Below are 19,871 nucleotides of genomic sequence, written 5' to 3'. Positions count from 1 at the left end.
CAAGCAGAATAGACCCAGCTCCCCAATGTGCGCGGTTTTGGACCCGGGGAAACTTGGCGGAAACGCGGTGAAAAAGAGATTTCGAATTTCTTTTTCATTTTCCCATCACTTCCCTACATTCGATCAGGCAAATAAAAAAAACTGTGTCAATACACTTTAAGAGTAACTTTGGGAATTTGAGGTGATCATGTGTTTTCATCATCACAGAGCCCATCCAAAGACCTGAACAGGGTTCGAACAGGTCATGGAAAACATGGAAAGTTATGGAATTTTAGAACTTCATTTTCCAGGTCTGGAAAGTCATGGGATTTAGGTTTGGGTCATGGAAAATGGTATTGATTGTACAAAATAAGATTAGGCAGGTTATTTTTTGTGAGGAAAAGGGTAAAAAAGTACCCGAAATCAAGATAATGTCTGAAAATTTCCAAGAAAAACGGTCAAGTTTAAGTCATGGAAAACTTTGAAAGTTCATGAAAAATCATGGCATTTCAAATGCTCAAACGAGTACGAACTTTGTAATATAAAACAGATACATAATATATATATTCCCATCACCAATTTTTATTCCTTTAATTTTACATCACTTTTTCTAAAATCATCTACAGCTCATGCATACTTTTTCTGCTTCTTTTCTGACAACACGTTTTACTGAAACAGCATCGAAAGCTATGTACTGTCAGTTTACATCTCATTGCACCAAAATGTACCCCATGGCTTTGATGTGTTTGTGCCCATTAACTGGTGAGCAGCATGCCGCGTTTCCACATCTGTTGGCGTCATCAGGGTTGCCTCCTGTACCAAAACCGATCCTGGAATCACATGAAGAGCAAGCATTATTGCCTTCGTTAGCAATGATGCCGATTCTTGCTTTGGAATGGGAACGAGAAGTACCCACAGCGTTGAACCCTTCCATGTTACAGTTGGGCTACAAAGAGGCCTCGGAACCAATCAGAATCTTCCACTTGTTTCGACCCAGCTTTGAGGGGCGGTAGTGCCCGTCAGCGATCAGTGAGTGCAGGGAGTTGGCGTGCTTGTTGATAACAATAAAGTTGAACTGATGGCCGATTTTCATGCCAAGACAGATCTTGGAGAAGGGTGTGTTCCAGTAGGTCGGTAACTTGGTCTCTTGTGTGTCAAACAAAGTCTTGCCTCCTGGGAGGTTGAAGTCATTCTTGTTACTCCAAAATTTGGAATCATAATGGAATGTTGGCTGTTTAACAGGAAAAAATTAATGAAAGATTCGATAAATAGGACAACAAAACAATCTGTAATATAGCTCAAGGGTTTGGGAAAACGAATCTGAACTCGTAAAAACAACAACTACAAGAGGTATTCAAACAACCAAATAGCGCAACGCAAGGTGGAAACAATTCTACAGAAACCTCTGATGAAAACTGTACCTTCCATTAATTACCTACTTAATGATAAGTTCAAGTAGAAGGGGCTTAAAAGGTTTTTTTGGCATATATGTGGCATATATGTGGCACATATTTTTGCAGCTACATATTCACTAGGGACTAAATACACACCACTATATTCTTCAATAATTGAAACAACGCATAGTGTTATCTTTTATTCAAACAATGACAGTAATTGAAGAGAATCTCAAAAGACATTGTCTTCAATTTCTGAAGACATTTAACCACGAATTGTTCTTCTATTCACTGTTACAACGACACAGATTGCCTATTCAAATCTTTTGTCCTGCTTAGAAATATTCTAACTGGATTAAAACACATTTTATAGTTGACCATTTCACTATACCTTGTGGCCGTCAATCTTCATGACCAGCGTCCATCCTCCACCCCCACATGCACGAAGGTCTTTGCTTGTCATGTGACAATACACGTGATATGTTTTTCCCGAATCCATTTGGAGAGGGTAGGCTTTGTTTCCTCCTGCCACCTAATAAATGGGATCCCAATATTTCAGTTCTCGTTGTAATCTGACATTTTTGTAATCATTTCATAGAAAATTGCAGGGGCGAATCCATTCCAGGATTTTTCTTAGGGGGGGGGGGGGGGGGAGGGGGGTGCAACACTTAGCCGCAGGTCATCTCAGGCAGGGGTGCGCACCCCCTGCACCCTCCCCCTAGATCCGTCCCTGTATTGTGAAGCTTGAAATAATTAATCGCAGAAACTACAGTCAGGCACGGCGGAGCCGGGGGGCTGGGGGGGCTTTAGCCCCCCCACTTTTTTCGAAAAATAAAGACTTATTAAGAGAAGAGTCTCTTAAGCCCCCCACTTAAAGTCACTAGTCAGCCCCCCCACCTGGAAAACTGCTCCGCCGTCCCTGTAACAGTTATACAAATATAAGTTCTCCCACAGTCCTAAAAGTTTCCACATTGTTCCTGTTACATCAGTAGTCAGCTGGTACTGAGATCGACATAAAAGGCTTTGATGATCGATTTTTCAGATTTTTGTAAGAAAGTAACTCTCAATAACCGTTTTGAACTGCACTCTACTTGCACACTTATTCATTGTCTATATGCCATTTGTTCTGCGAGGACGTTATCAACCAACTCTTTTCATCACAATTTCGAAAGAAAAACTTTACGTCTGGCTCGTAACTCCTAGCCTGAATTTCACTGAGATATGTTTACAATATAATTGGTCGCGCGCTCTCGAGAAATGACGACGTCCATCTCAAATAAAATCGCGACACCAAGCATTCTGTGGCAAATTCTCTGATATCAGGCTCGAAATTTTACAAGCAAGTTTATTCATTTCTTTTGTTTGTGTCCTCTAGGCCTCGCTACCAAGCTGAATTTTAATATACCGAAAGAAGCCTATTGCAAAACTGTGACAAAGAAAGACTATTAAAAGTTGATAAAACATGACAAAGACTATTTCAAAAAACTAGAAAATTTAAAGTGTATCAAAACTAGTAACTTTATACGACAGTTTTCAAAATATAAAATTGAATTTTTTGTATCCAAACTGGTCAGACGACTCGCAGCTCATCTTTTTTTTTTCGCTAAATGATGAGAACTCTTGGTGTATACAGAAAATAAAAAGGACTTACTTGTGCTTCATAAATATGTCCTTGCACGAAGCAAATGAAGAACCTAAAGACAGAAGAAAATTACAAGAGATTATTCTAGGAACCAGGTTACACAAAACGAGTGAAACTTTAAAGCAAAATTTTGTTGAGGCATTTTGATGGAATATAGATCTCATTAAAAACTGATGTCTTTTTTACCGGGTTTGTCGATGGAATTTCCATGATACGTGGCATTTTTGACGACGTCTATGAGCTGTTTTAGCCTTTTGTCCACGGTTGCCTCAAACGATTTGATGGCTTTCACGGAACTGTCTTGGTTCGGCGCCCCAACAGCCGCTGAAATAAAGATAGCCACTAACAAAAAGATCACAACGACGCCGGATTTGTCCTTTGAGTACATTTTTGAAGAAACGTCAATGATCCTCTTTCGGCAAACCTATACGGTCACTGTGACCTAAACCTTTGTGCATCGTATTAACAAGGTAATTTTTGTAAACAAAACGCGAATATTTTCTCGCTGACGACCTGATCGATCAGCCTTACTTTAATTTTCTCTTTTTAATTTCAGTCCTTCAATTGGGCGCATTTTAACCCTCTCCCTCTAAACTGTCCAGATTTTCTCAGTATTTTGAAAATCGAAGGTGGTGTTTTCTCGGCTTTATAGTTTCGCGAGGACATCTTGTATATGGTGAACGAAATCAAATGTCAACATTACAATTCCACGATTCACCGCGCGAATTGTGATGCAAATGTTCCATCAAAACGGTCTCTCTTGTTGAAGGCCCCAAATTTTGAGAATCCTGTATTATTTTTTTAACAAAAATTATAATTCAAATATTTCTAAAAGTAAGACAGTATTTTGCTGTTTATGGACCTGAACCATTCATTCATGTCATGTCTTTTCGACATTTAGTAAACATAAAACAGAAAGAACTTGTCACACTTTGGTATAGCATACAGTCAACTCTCTCTAAGACGGACACCGTCGGGACCGGCTCCAACTGTCCGTCTTAGAGAGGTGTCCGTCTTATAGGGAGTCAAGTTAGAGTAAAATGAATGAAACGGCAGGGACGGGACAGGTGTCCGTCTTACAGAGGTGTCCGTTAAGAGAGAGTTGACTGTAAACGCAAAATATAAGTCAGAGTAAACATCCAAACTGTATTCCGTAAAATTTCGATTATGTCCCTTTCTCCCTAAAATGAGCCTCTTCCCCGCTTCTCCAAAATTTCAGACGCAAAAAATCCTTCCGACATAAATAAAAGTCCATGATCTGTAAGGCCGTGGCAACTAAGGACACATTGGTTTTCCCGTTTGCTCTCGCTCGCAACATTTGTGCAGACAAAAAAATTGTCCGAGACACAAAAATGTCCTATGAAAATTTTGTTTGGAAGACAAGTCTAATTTTCCGTACATCTCAACAGGCAAGTGTTTGGCTTCCCGAGGATCGATTTTCCATGAAAAACCTTTTTTGAATTCGCAGAATAGTAGCGGAAATCTCTCACTGGCTAATAGGAATCAGCTCTAACCTCTTGGCAGCATGCTCACAACACGACTTTGAACAAAGAAGAGTAAGCGAATAGACAATTTACTACAACACAGTTAAATATGGTAACTTCTGAAGTTTATTTCCCCTGACAACGTACTTTAATTTATAATTCCCAGGCCAAACCCCTTAAATCTGACATTCAATTACAATTTAATTTACTAACTAGAAAACCAAGGGCTCAATAATTTGTCTCAATAAACAGTTTCATAAAAAATATCTACTTCATAGAAGCTATCGTCATCTCTTCTCCAGTCTTTTTTTAACCTTGTGTGATTAACTTACAGTTTCTCCTTACAAAGTCAGCGCATTGTCCAATAGACAGTGATGAGAATAATAGAAAACTATCAACTAAGGGATAAAATTCTTCTACTATTTGGCATTAACCGAAACTCAGAACTTACACTTCAGTTCAACTTTCAAAATCTCCTTACTGGTATACGACAACAAATTTCTTATTGTAAGCTTGCATTTTCCCGTCGAGATTGTTTTCTCAATTCTCCTCTCCCACACACTGACATGGTACAAATTTGTTAGTGAGAATTTGGGTTAAGATACGGTATTTTCAAGGATGGTTATGTTTACTCGAGAATACAGGCATGTCACACTATTTTGGTGATTCTGCGCTTAACTGCAAAGACTGCTGATCAGTCAAGCAAATTTATAATAATGGATGGCAATCATTGCAGAAGAAATCAGGAATCTTGGAAAAAAGAGGATCATTGAAATTAAATCATGATAAATAAAATAAATCCTTTTGGTGTAAATAGGAATTCTGTCAGACCTACAGATACCAGAGTAAATTTGTTGAAACCGTGAATATTCCATTTTCATTACGAAAGTTTGCAGCTGAAATTTAAAGGAATTAAGACTCGCCAAAATAGTGTGAACTGTTATATTATATCCCTAGAATCTTGGTGTTTTTTAAACTCTTATTTTAGTATTACATAAAATCTGGCAAATAAAGTTTTGCAGTACATAAAATGCACAATTGCATATTACTCCACTCTGATTTTGTTCCACAAAGTAAACAATGAATAAATATATGTTTAGTAAATAAGTCGTACAAGAAATTTTCTGTTTCAATACTTGGTCTAACTAATGAAAGTCGATTATCAGGTGTATTAATTCTAAAAAATATATTTGTCTGTTTGTTGGTATAAAAAATTCTGTTATAATTTATGTGCTCCAAATGATTACGGAATAACGTATGTTTTTATTACTTGTAAGGAGTTTTGGCCAAGTCTAAATAAATGCCTTAATATAACTCAAACCAGGCATTTAAAAACTACTTAACCATACTTAAGACTCTTTCATTCAGTAACTTGGTTACAGTCACAATTTCTCATTTGCACAATTCCGGGGAAATGAAGTATGAATCAAAGGTTTTACATCCCTTTCTGGGATTAGGCTCCTGTTGAGAAGCCGTCATTCTTCAGTTTTATGTGATTTTGTTTTACATCTCTAGTCCTCTGTGCACAGAACAATAAAGGACTGAAGCCGCACATACCAAAATATCATTTACAATGCTGACACACTTGTAAAAAACAATCAAGAACACAAATCTGCAATCCCAGGTTTAGTGAATCATTTCAGCGGCTACACTTTGTGATCTCTCCTCTCTCAGATGCACTGTTTTCTCAAGTGTTTCCCACAGGCAGTTTCCTTTGACAAAGTCATTATCCACCAAGTTGACAAGATAGTAGTTTTTGTAGATGTCGTCAATGACAAGCCTTGATGATGAACCTTCAGGGTAGAGCCGACCCCACTGTTGCTGCCAAAGATCAAATGCCTCATCCTTGAAGGAAAAATAGGCATGTACATCAATAATAATTTTATAAATAGTTATCTTAATAAACCTAGAAAAAAGTTAAGCCCCTGGACTGTTCAGACAAACACTGGCAGCCAGCAGTTTTAATTTTCAGCTAGCTTTCAGTCGGTCGGTCGGTCGGTCGGTCGGTCGGTCGGTCGGTCGGTCAGTCAGTCAGTCAGAACTGGCCAGTCAGACCATTTTATTTGATAACAGAATTCTGCTGTTAGTCAGATTTGTTCTGCCAAACCAGTTGCTACATAAATATTATACACTGTTGTGGTGGATTTGTGGGAAAATGTAGTGAGAAAAGGCCCATTTCACATTCCAAACCACCAGACCTGCCAGCCAGTTCTGAGTTCTGTCAAATGGAAAGCGCTCAAAGTCAGTCAGTCAGACAGTCAGTCCATCCGTTAGTCCAACAGTCAGTCTGTCCCAGTTAATTATTCATCAGCTAGCAACTTGTTTGGCAAGTCGGCCAGTCGGTTTAGATTTCATAAATCTACCAAAATAAAAAAATGCTAACAAAATAGTGCTAATTTATAATAAAACAAAATTTATTTTTACACACACATTATTACCACAACCAAAATAATAAATAACAACAGATCGTGATTTTCAGAAACTTACTTTCCAAGACTCGAAGCTGATAGGATCAACAACAGTCGGTTGCACAATCTCTCTGCCAGGAAACACACCCCACGTGACAGCAATTGGGGACAATGTATCTGCATTGGTCACATTAACTGAGCCCTGAAACATTAACAAAACAAAAATAAATCTCTGTCTGTTTTAAACAATTTAGTTGTCATATATATATCAAACAGGAGCAACAGTGCTTCATCGGGATATCCAAATGCCGAAAAGAGAGTTAAAAATAGGATGTGCAGCAAAGTATTTTTGATGGAATTCATGGTGTTTGGATTGTCCATGAAACACTGTCTTGAGTGTTTGATATATCTTCTCAATCAAAACAAAAACTAAGAGTAAATGGAGAAATAAAATCTTAAAAATCTATGCTTATAAAGACTGGGTATCCAAACCTCCTTCACAGTTATGATTTTCTTTGTTTTTACTTGACGAATTATTGAGTTTGAGAAGTAGCAATAAAACATCAATTCCAGGTAAGTTTTTTTTGCCCAAAAATATGTGTTTCTCTAATCATTGCACACACTAATACCGAACCAGCTCACCTCACAGTTTACGACATGATAGTTGACATGTGGATACTCCTTCAAGACTTCCAGAAGTATATCAACAACCTCCTTGCAGGTGAAGAACTCCAGATATGCCTGCAATGCAACAGTGTTATATTGTAAATACAAGTCAATACATGTCACCATTCAGTTGAACGTTCTTTCATCTGGTACTGCTTGTCCCTTAATAAATTTATGTGCAACTAAAGAAATTCAATTGTTATCAACTTGGACTGAAAGAGTCAATAGACATCCTGACAAATAATTTTAGGGGGCTTGCCAGTTCTGCGCATTTGAAAACAAAATTCCATTGTGAGTCAGATTTGAACTGTTAAATCAGTCAATGCATAAATATTATGCATTGTTGTGGTGGATTTGTGGGAAAATCTTGTGGAAAGGGGTTATTTCACATTAACAAACACCAGGCCAGCTGGCCAGTTCTGTCTAATGGAAAGCGCCCTTAGTCACAGTTCACTAGTTTTAAAGGAAGTCAAATATGTACAATTGAGTGTGTGGAATATGCAAGACCTAAACTAACTGTAGGCTAATCAGAGTGCTATTAGGCTTAGCAATGTGTTATTAAGGCTAACTGGAATGGCTAGCAGCACGACTTGCTTGCTCCCACTTTGTCAAGACCAGGGTTGTCAGTGGGTTTTTGAGTAGCAGGTTCCATCCAAAAAGTAGGCGGCTACGAAACACTCAGAACTTGATAACACACACTCAGAACTGACCTACTAATATTTGGAATAGCCGGTGCAGAGTTCCGAATAGACGGTGAAATGCGCCGGCTGCCGGCTTATTTTGACAACCCTGCAAGACCCTTGCCCTCTGTTTGCAGTCTTATTAAAATCCCACAGATTCTGTTTCAGTTAGCACAATTGTCTACCCCTGAGGCCTGTCTACAAGATGACCACCATTGACATGTACCTTCTGGTAGATGTATCCTCCACTTGATCCCCAGCCAACCATCGGGTCATTTGATGGGGCGGCATTCACATGAGGTTGACTGTTGATTGTCAGGATTCCCTTGCTGTTTAGGAATTCTAGCTTCTCCTTGATTAACCTCGTTTCAGGGGCAACTGTATCATCATTCCAGGGGAGAGATTTAACCTGTAAAAGGGATGGCGACACTGATCAGCCTTATTTTTTTTTCAATTCTAGAACTTTGGTTTTCACAATAACATACCACTTTATGATCCTCTGAGTAAATAAACTGAAATTTCTTTTACACAACATCCCTTTCATGAAAATAGATGTCGATCAGCGTTATAATTTGATTAAGCCTCTTGAGTGTTTTTTTGGTAACAAGTGTTCCTAAAAATCTCGATGATTTGGTAAGTGCAGAATGCAATATGGAACAATTGAAAGTATGATGTTTTATATATGTTCGTTTTTTATTTGCTTTATTTTACTTTTGGAAAAACTGTTCAGAGGCTACTTGTATTCTTTCCCAGGTGTTCCTTACGCTAATCTTTGCAAACGTAACACGACACTTTTGTTCGTTTGTAACAAAATACTTTTGTCTTCCTTGAAAATGCAATAACATGAAACTTTTGTTTTTTGTTTGTTTTACGGCGGCATCGATGACATTTGTTTAATTTAATTAAGTTACGGTTTAGACTGCACGAAAAACGATTCTCAAAAACTAAAGAAACAAATCTAATCAAAAAACATATTTTTCGACAGGTTTTTTAAAACGCAGTACAGCTAGGATATTTGTTTCCTGGGGCATGTACTAAAACCCGAAACAACGAAACGAAACCAACGAAACGAAACCACCGAAACCGCCGAAACCACCGAAACGAAACCACCGAAACAACCGAAACGAGCGAAACGAAACAAAATTACCGAAACAAGCACAACTTTAATATTTTCGCCGCTTATCGTACTATGCACTCAGTTTAGCCTAGTATACACTCCGGTTAGTCTACCATTCGCCCCGGTTAGCCTACTATACACTCCTGTTAGCCTACTACACACTCCGGTTAGCCTACTTTTGGGTTAGCCTACTATGCACTCCGGTTAGCCTGTTTACGGTTAGCTCTCAATTATTGTAATTGGTTTTGTTTGTTTCGGTGATTTAGTTTCGTTTCGCTCGTTTCGGCCGTTTCGGTTGTTTCGGCGGTTTCGTTTCGCTCGTTTCGGTCGTTTCGTTGTTTCGGGTTTTAGTACATGCCGTTTCCTGGTTATCAGGTGTTCACGCCGAAAATCCCGGCGCAAGTTTTTGCATACCTAATTACGAAAGCGCTGTGAAAGTCTCAAAATCTAATTTAATTAATTTGCGGTTTTTACTTGGCGCCAAGAAGTCTGCAGGAAGCCTACCGCAAACACGCAATACAAGCGATGTTCATGATAGTTCCAGAAAACAACGTAGACTAATCTGCGCATGCGTTTGGTGTAAATTACGTTGAGTAGTACCACAAGGAAAGCAAAGGGTTTTCTGAAACAAATATGTAAGTTCTTCATATGAAAGTAACGTAGATGTGCTCCAGGTTTTACCTAGGGGTACGGTCAGGTGCTCCCCCACCCCCACCCCCTCCACAAGGAATAATTAATTAATTGATATTAATTAATTAATTGGTGATTAAAAGTTTACACTGTAGCGCTTTAGGGGTTTAGGGGTTTAGCGGACGACAGCCCCACCAAACCATCACAATAGTGCATTCTGCACTAAAAATGTGTATTCAGTACCCTCTATAAAATGCACCTCTTCAACTTGAGTGCTTGGAATTACACAATATTGAATTTATCCTTGACATTACCACCTTGGTATTAACATCTTACGGAGCAGATGAAACCAAGTATTAAATAATTGCCGAAATATTTTTTTTTCTGATGACTTACCTTTACTCCGCATCTGTTATTCTCTCCTGAGATGTAACATTTGAACACCTCAAACACGTCTTCCACACTCTTGAGTTCTTCACCCCACATTTTCAGCAAGTCATCTTTCTTACTCCTGCTTCTTAAATAAAACAAGTGATGGTCGGTCAAATCACCAAAGGCTGGTGAAGACGAATTTCCCCACCGTCCATTGGGAAACTCGTCCCAGTCTGACGTACGGTACATGTAACTCTTGGGTCGAGAAGCCCAGAAGATTGGCCTCACATCCTCGCAGATCCTCTTCTTGTTTGCCGACGGTTTCCAAGGCAATGGTCTGCTGGCTGCTGGATCCTGACACCATAATCCCAAAGCTGTGAGAATTTCTTTGGTGGCGACTTCTCGATTTAGGGTGTAAAAATGCAATCCAGGAACTTGATCACTTGCTAAGAGTTCTCGAGCCATTTCGATTCCAAGCTGGACTCCATATTTACGTATGGCCTCGTCATCGTCCTTCATGGGCTCAATAGCGTCAACAATCCACTGAGGAACTTCTAATCTTGAGAGCTTAACAAGGTGACGAAGGGAAGCATAACCCTGAAGAGATAAATTGACAGGTATCAATCAAATGTGATCACAAAATCAAATCAACAGACAGTACAGTGAAACCTCCCACTGGGTCCACGACTAAGAGTCCTTTTACAGAATTTGTCCACCTACAGGATGCATCAACCAGTATATGCTTTAGAATTAAGAGGAAATCCGCCAGGACTTCGAGTAGTTATTGGACAAAATTATGTACCAAAACTATTTACACCTGATTGCAAGCTTTTGTGTTACTGCTTTAAATATCTTATCGAAAGAAATCTTTTCTAACAACACCACACATCGAAAACACATTTTGAAGTTCCGCTGAATTCCACTGAATCGCTTAAAAGATGTAAGCTTTTGCCCATAGCTTGTGAACTTTAAATATCATTTTCTCAGACTCTGATAAGAAATTGTTGTACCAGAATTATTTTCACCTTATTGCAAACTTTTTTGTTACTGCTTCAAATATCTTATCAAAAGAAATCTTTTCTAACAACACCACACATCGAAAACACATTTTGAAGTTCCGCTGAATTCCACTGAATCGCTTAAGACGAATTTACAAAATGGCTACACGTGAGATTTTGCCCATACCTTGTGAACTTTGAAATTCATTTTCTCAGACTCTGATAAGAAATTGTTGTTGGCGTTATCACGGATAATTACTTGCATCTTTACCTTTTATTAAGGGTAGGAAATAACGCAATAGGATTTAAATTATTCTGGAAATTGATTTTTGTCCAACTTTAATAAATATTACTCGACTTCCTAGTGGATTCCGTCTTAAATATCTGCTTAATTGCATACAACTATTGTATTTTCAATGAACAAATTTCTACATCATCTATAGGCAAATGATCTAAAAAGATTACAAAAGGAGTTACATAGCAGCTGCTCCTGAGGTACGAAAAGGCAAAATATTTATACGTGATTAATGTCTCTGTTCCGCATCAAAATATCTTATGTAATAAATCAAAACACACAACACAAGGTTTGGCGTAATGGGGGACACATACCCTGCGGTTGGCGTGACAAGCGACTAAAATTGCGTGACCTTTTAAAGCCTCACTTGTCTCCCCAGGACTACGCTGACAGGCAGAACAAGAGTATTGGCAGGTCGATACATATCGTGTGCCCTTAAAAGCCTCACTTATCTCCCCAGCACCATAAGCTAGTGCTGGATCGGACAAGAGTATTGGCAGGCAAAGAAATAACAAACACAAGCAAAAACAAAGCCAAAAGGCTTGGGGGAAGTCGCTACCAAGACTTAACCGAGAACCGCAAAAGGGGAAGTGTCCCAAATTTATTGTAACAAAAACAAGAAGTCTCCCACAAAAAAGGGGTGGGAGGGTGGGAAAAAACTTACAACGATTGAAACGAAATAATTGTGATACTATTACAATGCTACCACGAGGAGAATGAAGTGTTACATCAAAGGTATAAACTTAACAGACACATGAGGTATAATGTACAACCAATAGTAAAATACGTACTGTAAAGCAACTAGGCATCACGAGATAACATTGTGAAACATTGAAGGCCTTAGCCAACCGCATTAAGCGAAAGAAATAAAATGAGACAGTGTTGCAACACAGTAGAATTACATAGCCAGCATGCATGCATTGTTGACCTTGACTGACCGTAACGTGTAATACGTCACGATCCATTAACTGCGTTTTACAGTTTGTTATTGTAAAACTTTCTTAAATTTTGTAAAGGGGTATAGGGGACCCTCTACATTTAGAAGCAAAACGATATTAGTATTCAACTAAAGAATATCTTGTACCTGAATGGGCATAATCCCAGGAATGATTGGTACAGTGATGCCGATATCTCGGCAGTCTTGCAAAAACTTGAAGAATGTCTTGTTTTCAAAGAACAGCTGCGTAATAATGAAATCTGCTCCAGCGTCGACTTTCTCTTTTAAATGCTGAAGATCTTCCTCATAAGTGGGGCAGTCTGGATGACCATTTGGGTAACCTACAACAACAATTTTACAAAAGTGAGAAGAAGAAAAAATGTATTTATTCGATTACAGTCAACTCTCGTTAAAGCGGACACGCTCGGGGCGTCGTTTAGTGTCCGTAATAACGAGAGTCCGTAATAGCGGGAGTCATTTCCAGTCAAACCTTATTCGCTGGGGATCTGGATTTTGTCCGTAATAGCGAGTGTCCGCAATAGCGGGGTGTCCGCAAGGCGAGAGTTGACTGTAAGTGCCCTGGGCGCTTATTAAATTTTTGGACATTGAGAGTGGGCGCTTATTAAATTTTCACCATTTTCAGCAAATAGTAAGTTTATTTTGTAACAAAACAATAAATAATACCAAAACGTGAAGATGTACTGAAGCAGAATTTTAACTGTTCATTAAAAGTTTCTGTAAAATACTAAGAAAACTCATTCTTTGGGGAAGTCTCTTAGTAGTACTTAGTCATTTTCAATACTCCTCTTGTGCACATCGCGTTTTTTGTGGGGTGGGCACTTATGCGAGGCTGGGCGTTAATTAACTTTTCCTAACTTTAGGGTGGGGGCTTATTCAAGGTGGGCACTTAATCGAATAAATACGGTAGCTGGCTGCTTTAGCTTAGTAGTTTAATTGTTTATGTGTTAAACTTGGTATTGAGAGCTCTGTTTTTCAATCATGTAAGCCCAGCTAGCCTTATCAAGAAATATGTTGTGATTACTTAAAAAATATTATTTTATCATTTTGTTCTCACCGGCTACGCAGATGGTAAAACAATCTCCAAACTCCTGGCGGATGTGTCTAACCATGTCTGTGCCATAAGCTAAACCATCGTCAAGAGCCTGCCATTCTTCACCATTTACAGGGTCTGAAAAAAAAAAACACCACAATTAAAGCAACCTTGTTAGTTTGCATAGCATATCATTTCATGCACATTGAAACATCAAATTTGTTTCAGCTGTTGTTACAAACTTTTGTTACCCAATTAAAAGTCCTTCCATTACCAAGAAGAAGACATTTTACAGCTATTGAAAGCAGAGCTCTACATAATAATATTATCCAGATTTGTTTAAGTATGCTATGAAAAATCCATACTCAGTCATAACCATTCTTGTTTACTGTCAGTTTATTATGACTTTTTGGTGTTTTTCTACCTAAGAAAATTATTATTTTCATTTTTGAGACATCTTTCTATTTAAAGTATTGGAAATCCAAAAAGACTCGCTTTCTTATGAGACTGAAATCAAAACTAAAAGTTCTACGTAAAGTAGCCGCCATAGCAAACAAATCGCTTCATAAATATAATGCTACTTGGGCTCCTATACTGTAGGTTTATTTATTTATTTTTTCTTGTCTTATTTACTTTTTTCTATTATTTCTTGTTAATTGTCAATCCTCAACTTACTAAACTGTGTTGTAGTTCTGTTAGTAGTGTATTATAGCTTTTCCTGTATAATACGCCTTTATAAACTGTCCTATAGCACATGGCAGTTTTATGCTGCTTAGAAAACACCTTCAGGTGTTAGTTAAGACTGTTAGTACAGATTGTTAGTAAAATCAATATAATGGTAAGACTAGTAGTATTGTAAACGGTTTTTTTATTATTTCTTTTTTTATATATATTGTATGTATTGTAAGCATTAGTGTTGTATTTTAAGTTTTGTACTGTTTGTAATGCGAGTATTGCAAATAACTAAATTAAGACTCAAAATATTGTGACAGAAAGTGATACATACCACCACGAAGAGCAAGAATATTCCTAATTCCTAAGGACTTGGCTTTCATCAAGTGCTTTGTCACTGTAGCTTTCACAGTGTTAGCACAAGAGATGTGCAACATGGTGTCAATGCCGCAATAGTTTACAGCTGCACTTGCTATTGTCATAGAGCTGGTCTCCTTATCGCCGCCAGGATCTCCCGCAGGATGCCACGTCACGTCACAAAACAATGGACATCCCATTGATATCCTGTCAAACTTAGCAATCAAGTTAACTGCTCCATTGGGTGTTCTTGGAGGAAAGAACTCTAAGCTGAAGAATTTTTCACCTGACGCAGTCTTCTGGTTGATTTTCTCTATCAATGTTAGAGGTGATGAAGGAACAGAAGGAGTGTTAGACTTTGAACCCCTGTCGCCATTTACACATTGAAGCAATTCCATAGCTGGGGCAGTATCTTGACGTCCAAATCCCATTGTTTAGGTTGGCAGTTATGACTAGAAAAAAAATGCTTAGGTTAGTCCAGTATAAACATAACAGATCCCCTGCATTGCTAGAGGTCTAAATTTTAAACTAGGATAATGAATGTATTGTTCCAGAGAATATCCATACCCCTCCCATGGAATGTTTTATGGTTCAAATCCCCCCACCCCTCTGGAAATTTCAGTTAGCTCCATACTTTCCTTTAAAAGTTTTTGACACCCGTGCCCCTCAGAATTTCCAATGACCTTCCATGGGGTGGGTATGGATATGATCTGGAACTACACAATGCATCTTGAACATGAGGTAAAAACCTTAGTTCCATGTTGTTGATCGAAGAATTTTTAAGTTGAGAATTTTAAACACAATTTATTAATAGGAGAAGCTCTCCCTAATTTTATAATATAATAGCTGTCAGAATTTATTTTGAGTAAGTGAAGCAAAATTAGATTTAACTTGCACAATGCAATTTTGCCTACAGTGAACGTTGAACTTCAAGCTTATCTAAAATGTATGCAAGAAATTGTGACTTTAAACACCATTGAAAATACTCCAGCGTGACAATCAAAACATTCTAAATAAACTGCTTGCACACATGTTCAAGTAAAATAACAGAGAACTTCCTAACTTCTAAATAAAAAAAGAAGGATATACACAACTTACAATTTCAAAATCATGTCTTGAACCTGGTGTGCACACAATTATTAACTCGTGTTCCAGAGATAAACTTGCATCACATTTAAGGATATTGCATCACATAATCATATTAAACAACCTATAAACATTGTACATGTTGTACACATATACTATTGCTGAGAAAAATATTTTTAAAACAAGAAATTTTGAATACTGTTCAAGTTTGCGGGCAAGCTATTAAAAGATTTGCAGAATAAAATTAGCTCAGCAAATTATTGCACTCACAGTTGAAAAATTGCAATTAGCATTTTCATTTAGCTATTTCGCCCGGTAAAGGAGTTCGACCTAAATTAAACTGAAATTCCTAGTAGCTCATTGATCTTATTTTTTTCCCGTAAATTTAATACTGAGTGCTTCTTAGCTAGCAAAAACAAATCCCGGTGTAAATTCGATTTTCTCGCTCATTGTTTTTCTGCCTATTACATGAAAATTGCGTATCTCGATCAATGTTAGGCAACATGAAACCGAAGAGCAAATTTCCACCGAAGATCGAACTTTACCATTTGATAGTGTCGTTAAAAAGCAGCAAGCGTAAGTTTAATAACTGAAATGGTTCTAATTTTAAGATCTCTAAAAAACAGCCAAGAATGTACAAGACTGTTTTCTTTTGGCTATTTCTCACTGATTGCATGATGTTAAAATAATTTTTTGATTGGCACATGAACAGCCGAGATAAGTTTGTCATGCACGAATTATCTGCACGCGAAATGCAAGCAGAATTGTATACTGCAATCTTGTTTCCTCATCACTTAGCTTTGATCACAGATGCTTGTAGCAAGAGAATATATAACACCGCTTCGTTCTGGATTTCCCCTGCATGGTCGCCAAATCTCCGTCCGGGAAGCTTACAGCAATAATATTTGCATAACGATGAAGCTTTAGTATTCTAACGAAAGCTCAAGACCGTCTGAATAAACAAACTCGATTCACGAATCTCCTTATTCCATGGTTTAGATGAATCTATGATTGTAACGTCGATTTTACGACCAGTACACCTAAAGTCTTCCATGTAAACTTCAAACAACACACACACGTGAGTTTAATACTTGTTTCTTCGACTGGCGATGATTCTCTTGGACTGGTTTGACGAGTCTGACAAGTTTCACTGTCCGGGCACCAATTTTGAATCAAGTTTTAGCGTAACTAATTTTCCAGGATAAGTAAAACGTCTCACCTTTGCCTTGAAAATAACTCCGAAAGACTTTATGTGTAGATACTCCAGGGCAAGAGGTTTAAATGTCGGAAATTTCCATTGCAATGAGGCCTTTTATCTGATGTGATTTTCCATCGGCCATATTTGGACGGCCTTTCGAAATACTTCGACCCGTCCATGCTATGCCCACGTGCAATTTGACCAATCAGCGTCGGCTTTATAAGACAGTTTGGCTAGGTGAAAACCCAAAGCAACACCTGACCACCAATCATATTCTTTGTACTATTAGCGGCTTGAAAGGAAAATTTCACAACAAATAATTCCCAGGCCATTTCACTGCATGCTGCAGTTGTACAATTTTGCAAGCGGAAACAATGGCCTCGCAGCAGAATGGAAAGATTGTTTAAAATTCCGATCACATGCAACGTGAATATTACGCAAGAAGAAATTACAACAGCGAAAAAAAATATTGCAGAGGTTATCATCTCGTAAGCTAAATTTGAACATTGTATTTTTTGTAAAATCGAACTACCGGTAAACTCAATCTTGATTGAATTTGGTTAAGTGCGGCAGTCGAACAAATCGAACTTAGAAAAAAATGCGAATCAATCAAACTTGTTCGAGCCCGTAACTGAGACTCTCAAGTGGGGTATGGCGAAAAAAGTCTGTCATCCGATCGCCCTTTGCCTGATTGCATTTATGCCCCACTAGGGGAGTCTGGTCACATGCGAACTCTGGATTCTGGAATATAGTACTAGCTTTGATCTCTGTCTTAATATACGTTACCTTCTTTTCTAACTTTTTCCTTGGCAGAGGAAACTAACGATAGAAACCGCAGTGCCAGAATTACAAACCGTCATATACAACTAGTGCCAGTTTTTCGATCGCTCGATCATGTTCGTGACATTGTACGATTCTTCATGCCGCGCAACAGCACGCGATTCAAGTTAAGATGCCCTAGCTGATCTTGAGAAGGTTATTTAGTGAAATTACGACGCAAATGTAGGGAGAGAAGCAAGTATTCAACCGTTTACGCCGCACATGCAGGCAGCGTTTCTGGCGTTTTCAAAACGATCATGTACCACGATCCCCTTTATGACATTTATATAAATGCGTGCGCTTGTGGGCTTGAATCTTTGAAGATTACGCGCAGAAAATAAATAAAAAAAGAGAGATATATCAGGTTTTCGTCGAAGGAATAAGTTGAATCACGTCGAATTATTTTTTCACAGAGGCAAGAGTCAGTTTCTCTATTTTCAGCCTTCCCACACGCGATCGTAACACGAGGGGGAGGGAGCGGGGGAGCATTATTTCCAAACCGGAGAATCTCTCGTCAGCTTCTAGCAAACTTCCCATCATTACTTTCAGCTCGATTTTTCATTTTCTTTCCAATCTCGCATACCAACTCGTAAGACTACAACTTCCGGACTGAACTAAACGTTTAGTCCGCATTCATTTTAAAGCCTCGACTTGCCGTCTAATTGTTGAATATTTCTTTCCCTTGAGTGTTCATCGTTTCGTTTGCCGTTAAATTTATTTTATTGTATCAGGTAAGGCCATCCCAATAAAATGTTTCGTTTCCCATCGCCCCGTCTCTTGTGATGGTGGGTCGCTCGGTCGGGCAAAAAAAAAAGAATGAGTTCATTTAGGAAGCCAGGAGATGCAGAACCGAAAGATTTTGTTTTAGTCGATCTCGCTGCGAATGTTGGAACAATCGTTAATGCCCTTGGCACGAAACAGCCTTTGAAAATCTTAGTATCGATGTTATTTAAAGACAAGGACATCACATCACACAAATTGTTGTTAACAAAACAAGACTGTGTGCTTGTAAATTAAAGTACTTGCCTGTTTGACTATAGCTGGATTTTTTTTTACATTTCGAAAAAAATGGGTCGGTCGGGCGATGGGAAACGAAACATTTTATTGGGATGGCCTAAATTTACTGATTTACTTGCCGCTGTTTGGGTTTTGTACAATCAAATGCACCTCCAAGCCTTTTTTCCACTTTGACGAACGTTTATAAGGACGGACCATTATTTCCTTGAAGGAGTGGGGCTTTTTCTTTAAAAGAAATAATGCACCTCTGCAAACATTTTTTTTTTTACAATTTTTTTATTACATTTCGTGTTTGCAAGCAATCTTATTGTCTTTTTAGGCACTGCAAACAATTATTTCAATATTTTTCATACCCCTCTCCCGAAAAATAATGGTAGGTCCCTTATAGGGTCCCACCAGAAGAGTACCAACAAAAGGCAGTCAGGGTGTTAACGGTTCTACTTTGTAGAGAAAAACCTTTCTTTTTCTTCAAGTTTTTTGTGTGTTTGTTTCCTTTTTACTTTATTTTTATTGTTATCATATTTTTGCACACAAAGTATGGGCAGGTAATGGGCTCCTGGTATCGAGTCTAAAACTCGCGGCCGAGCTGATGGAAACCTGACTTGAAACGTCTCTCCCCATTCAGAGCGACAATTGCTGACTCGTCCCCAGTCGTCTTTTGAGTCCGTCGTTTGAGTCTAGAGGGAATCATGGGAAGGAAGAAGCGGTGCGAAGGAGACTCCTTCCCATCATCCTTCGCGCCTTGAAATTTTCGCATAAGGGACGACTGGGGACGAGTCAGCGACAACTGTGTTCGTGGACTGTCTCCTTAGAATTCCTAACTTATCGCAGGAGCCCCTGCTTATCGTAAGTTTTTATGACCGTTATATTTGTGCCTTTTTTTTTTTTTGATTTTTTTTTTTTTTTTTTTTTTGTAATAATTTTGGTTTATTTTCCTTTTTTTTTTAACTTTGATTTTTCCCTTAGAAATCCTTAAATTTCCTTAATTTTTGGTCCCCTTTAAAAAAAAACCCCAAAAGGGGGGGGGCCCTTCCCCCCCACCAAAAAGATAAAACCCCGAAAAAGCCCC

At 38.3% G+C, this 19,871-nt stretch overlaps 1 protein-coding gene and 2 pseudogenes across 3 annotated transcripts; 1 reads left to right on the top strand and 2 right to left on the bottom strand.

Annotated features, from left to right (window-relative positions):
* LOC144657986 (uncharacterized) overlaps positions 1-19,871 on the top strand; it is a 522,126-nt pseudogene that overhangs the window by 471,974 nt on the left and 30,281 nt on the right.
* Positions 542-3,576, bottom strand: LOC144656622 (putative skeletal organic matrix protein 5; annotated as a pseudogene). Its single transcript, XR_013571332.1, has 4 exons — positions 3,202-3,576; positions 3,023-3,067; positions 1,765-1,901; positions 542-1,210 (listed from the first exon to the last, which is right to left on the bottom strand). The product of XR_013571332.1 is annotated as a putative skeletal organic matrix protein 5 (transcript).
* On the bottom strand, positions 4,608-17,128 carry LOC144658151 (methylenetetrahydrofolate reductase (NADPH)-like). Of its 2 annotated transcripts, none has more exons than XM_078518505.1 (9): positions 16,988-17,128; positions 14,660-15,134; positions 13,678-13,791; positions 12,750-12,943; positions 10,397-10,969; positions 8,480-8,662; positions 7,550-7,648; positions 6,987-7,109; positions 4,608-6,344 (listed from the first exon to the last, which is right to left on the bottom strand). In XM_078518505.1, exons 2-9 carry the CDS (start codon positions 15,111-15,113, stop codon positions 6,126-6,128), a joined length of 1,959 nt encoding a protein of 652 aa, XP_078374631.1. In that variant the 5' UTR covers positions 15,114-15,134; positions 16,988-17,128; the 3' UTR covers positions 4,608-6,125. The 2 variants fall into 2 exon arrangements, with proteins under 2 accessions (XP_078374631.1, XP_078374632.1); XM_078518506.1 differs by lacking the exon at positions 16,988-17,128 and adding an exon at positions 15,781-15,885.

This window comes from Oculina patagonica, chromosome 6 (genome assembly GCF_052425735.1).
Source record: "Oculina patagonica isolate OP01 chromosome 6, crgOcupat, whole genome shotgun sequence".
Taxonomy (NCBI): Eukaryota; Metazoa; Cnidaria; class Anthozoa; order Scleractinia; family Oculinidae; genus Oculina; species Oculina patagonica.
This window is presented reverse-complemented; position numbering and strand designations above follow the sequence as displayed.

Excerpts from the sequence above, each read along its gene's own strand:
- LOC144658151 (XM_078518505.1), bottom strand. The coding sequence starts at position 15,113 with ATGGGATTTGGACGTCAAGATACTGCCCCAGCTATGGAATTGCTTCAA. Across the intron at positions 13,792-14,659 it reads TATTCTTGCTCTTCGTGGTG|ACCCTGTAAATGGTGAAGAA; the intron begins GTATGTATCACT and ends TTTTTTTTTCAG. Across the intron at positions 8,663-10,396 it reads ATAACAGATGCGGAGTAAAG|GTTAAATCTCTCCCCTGGAA; the intron begins GTAAGTCATCAG and ends TCCCTTTTACAG.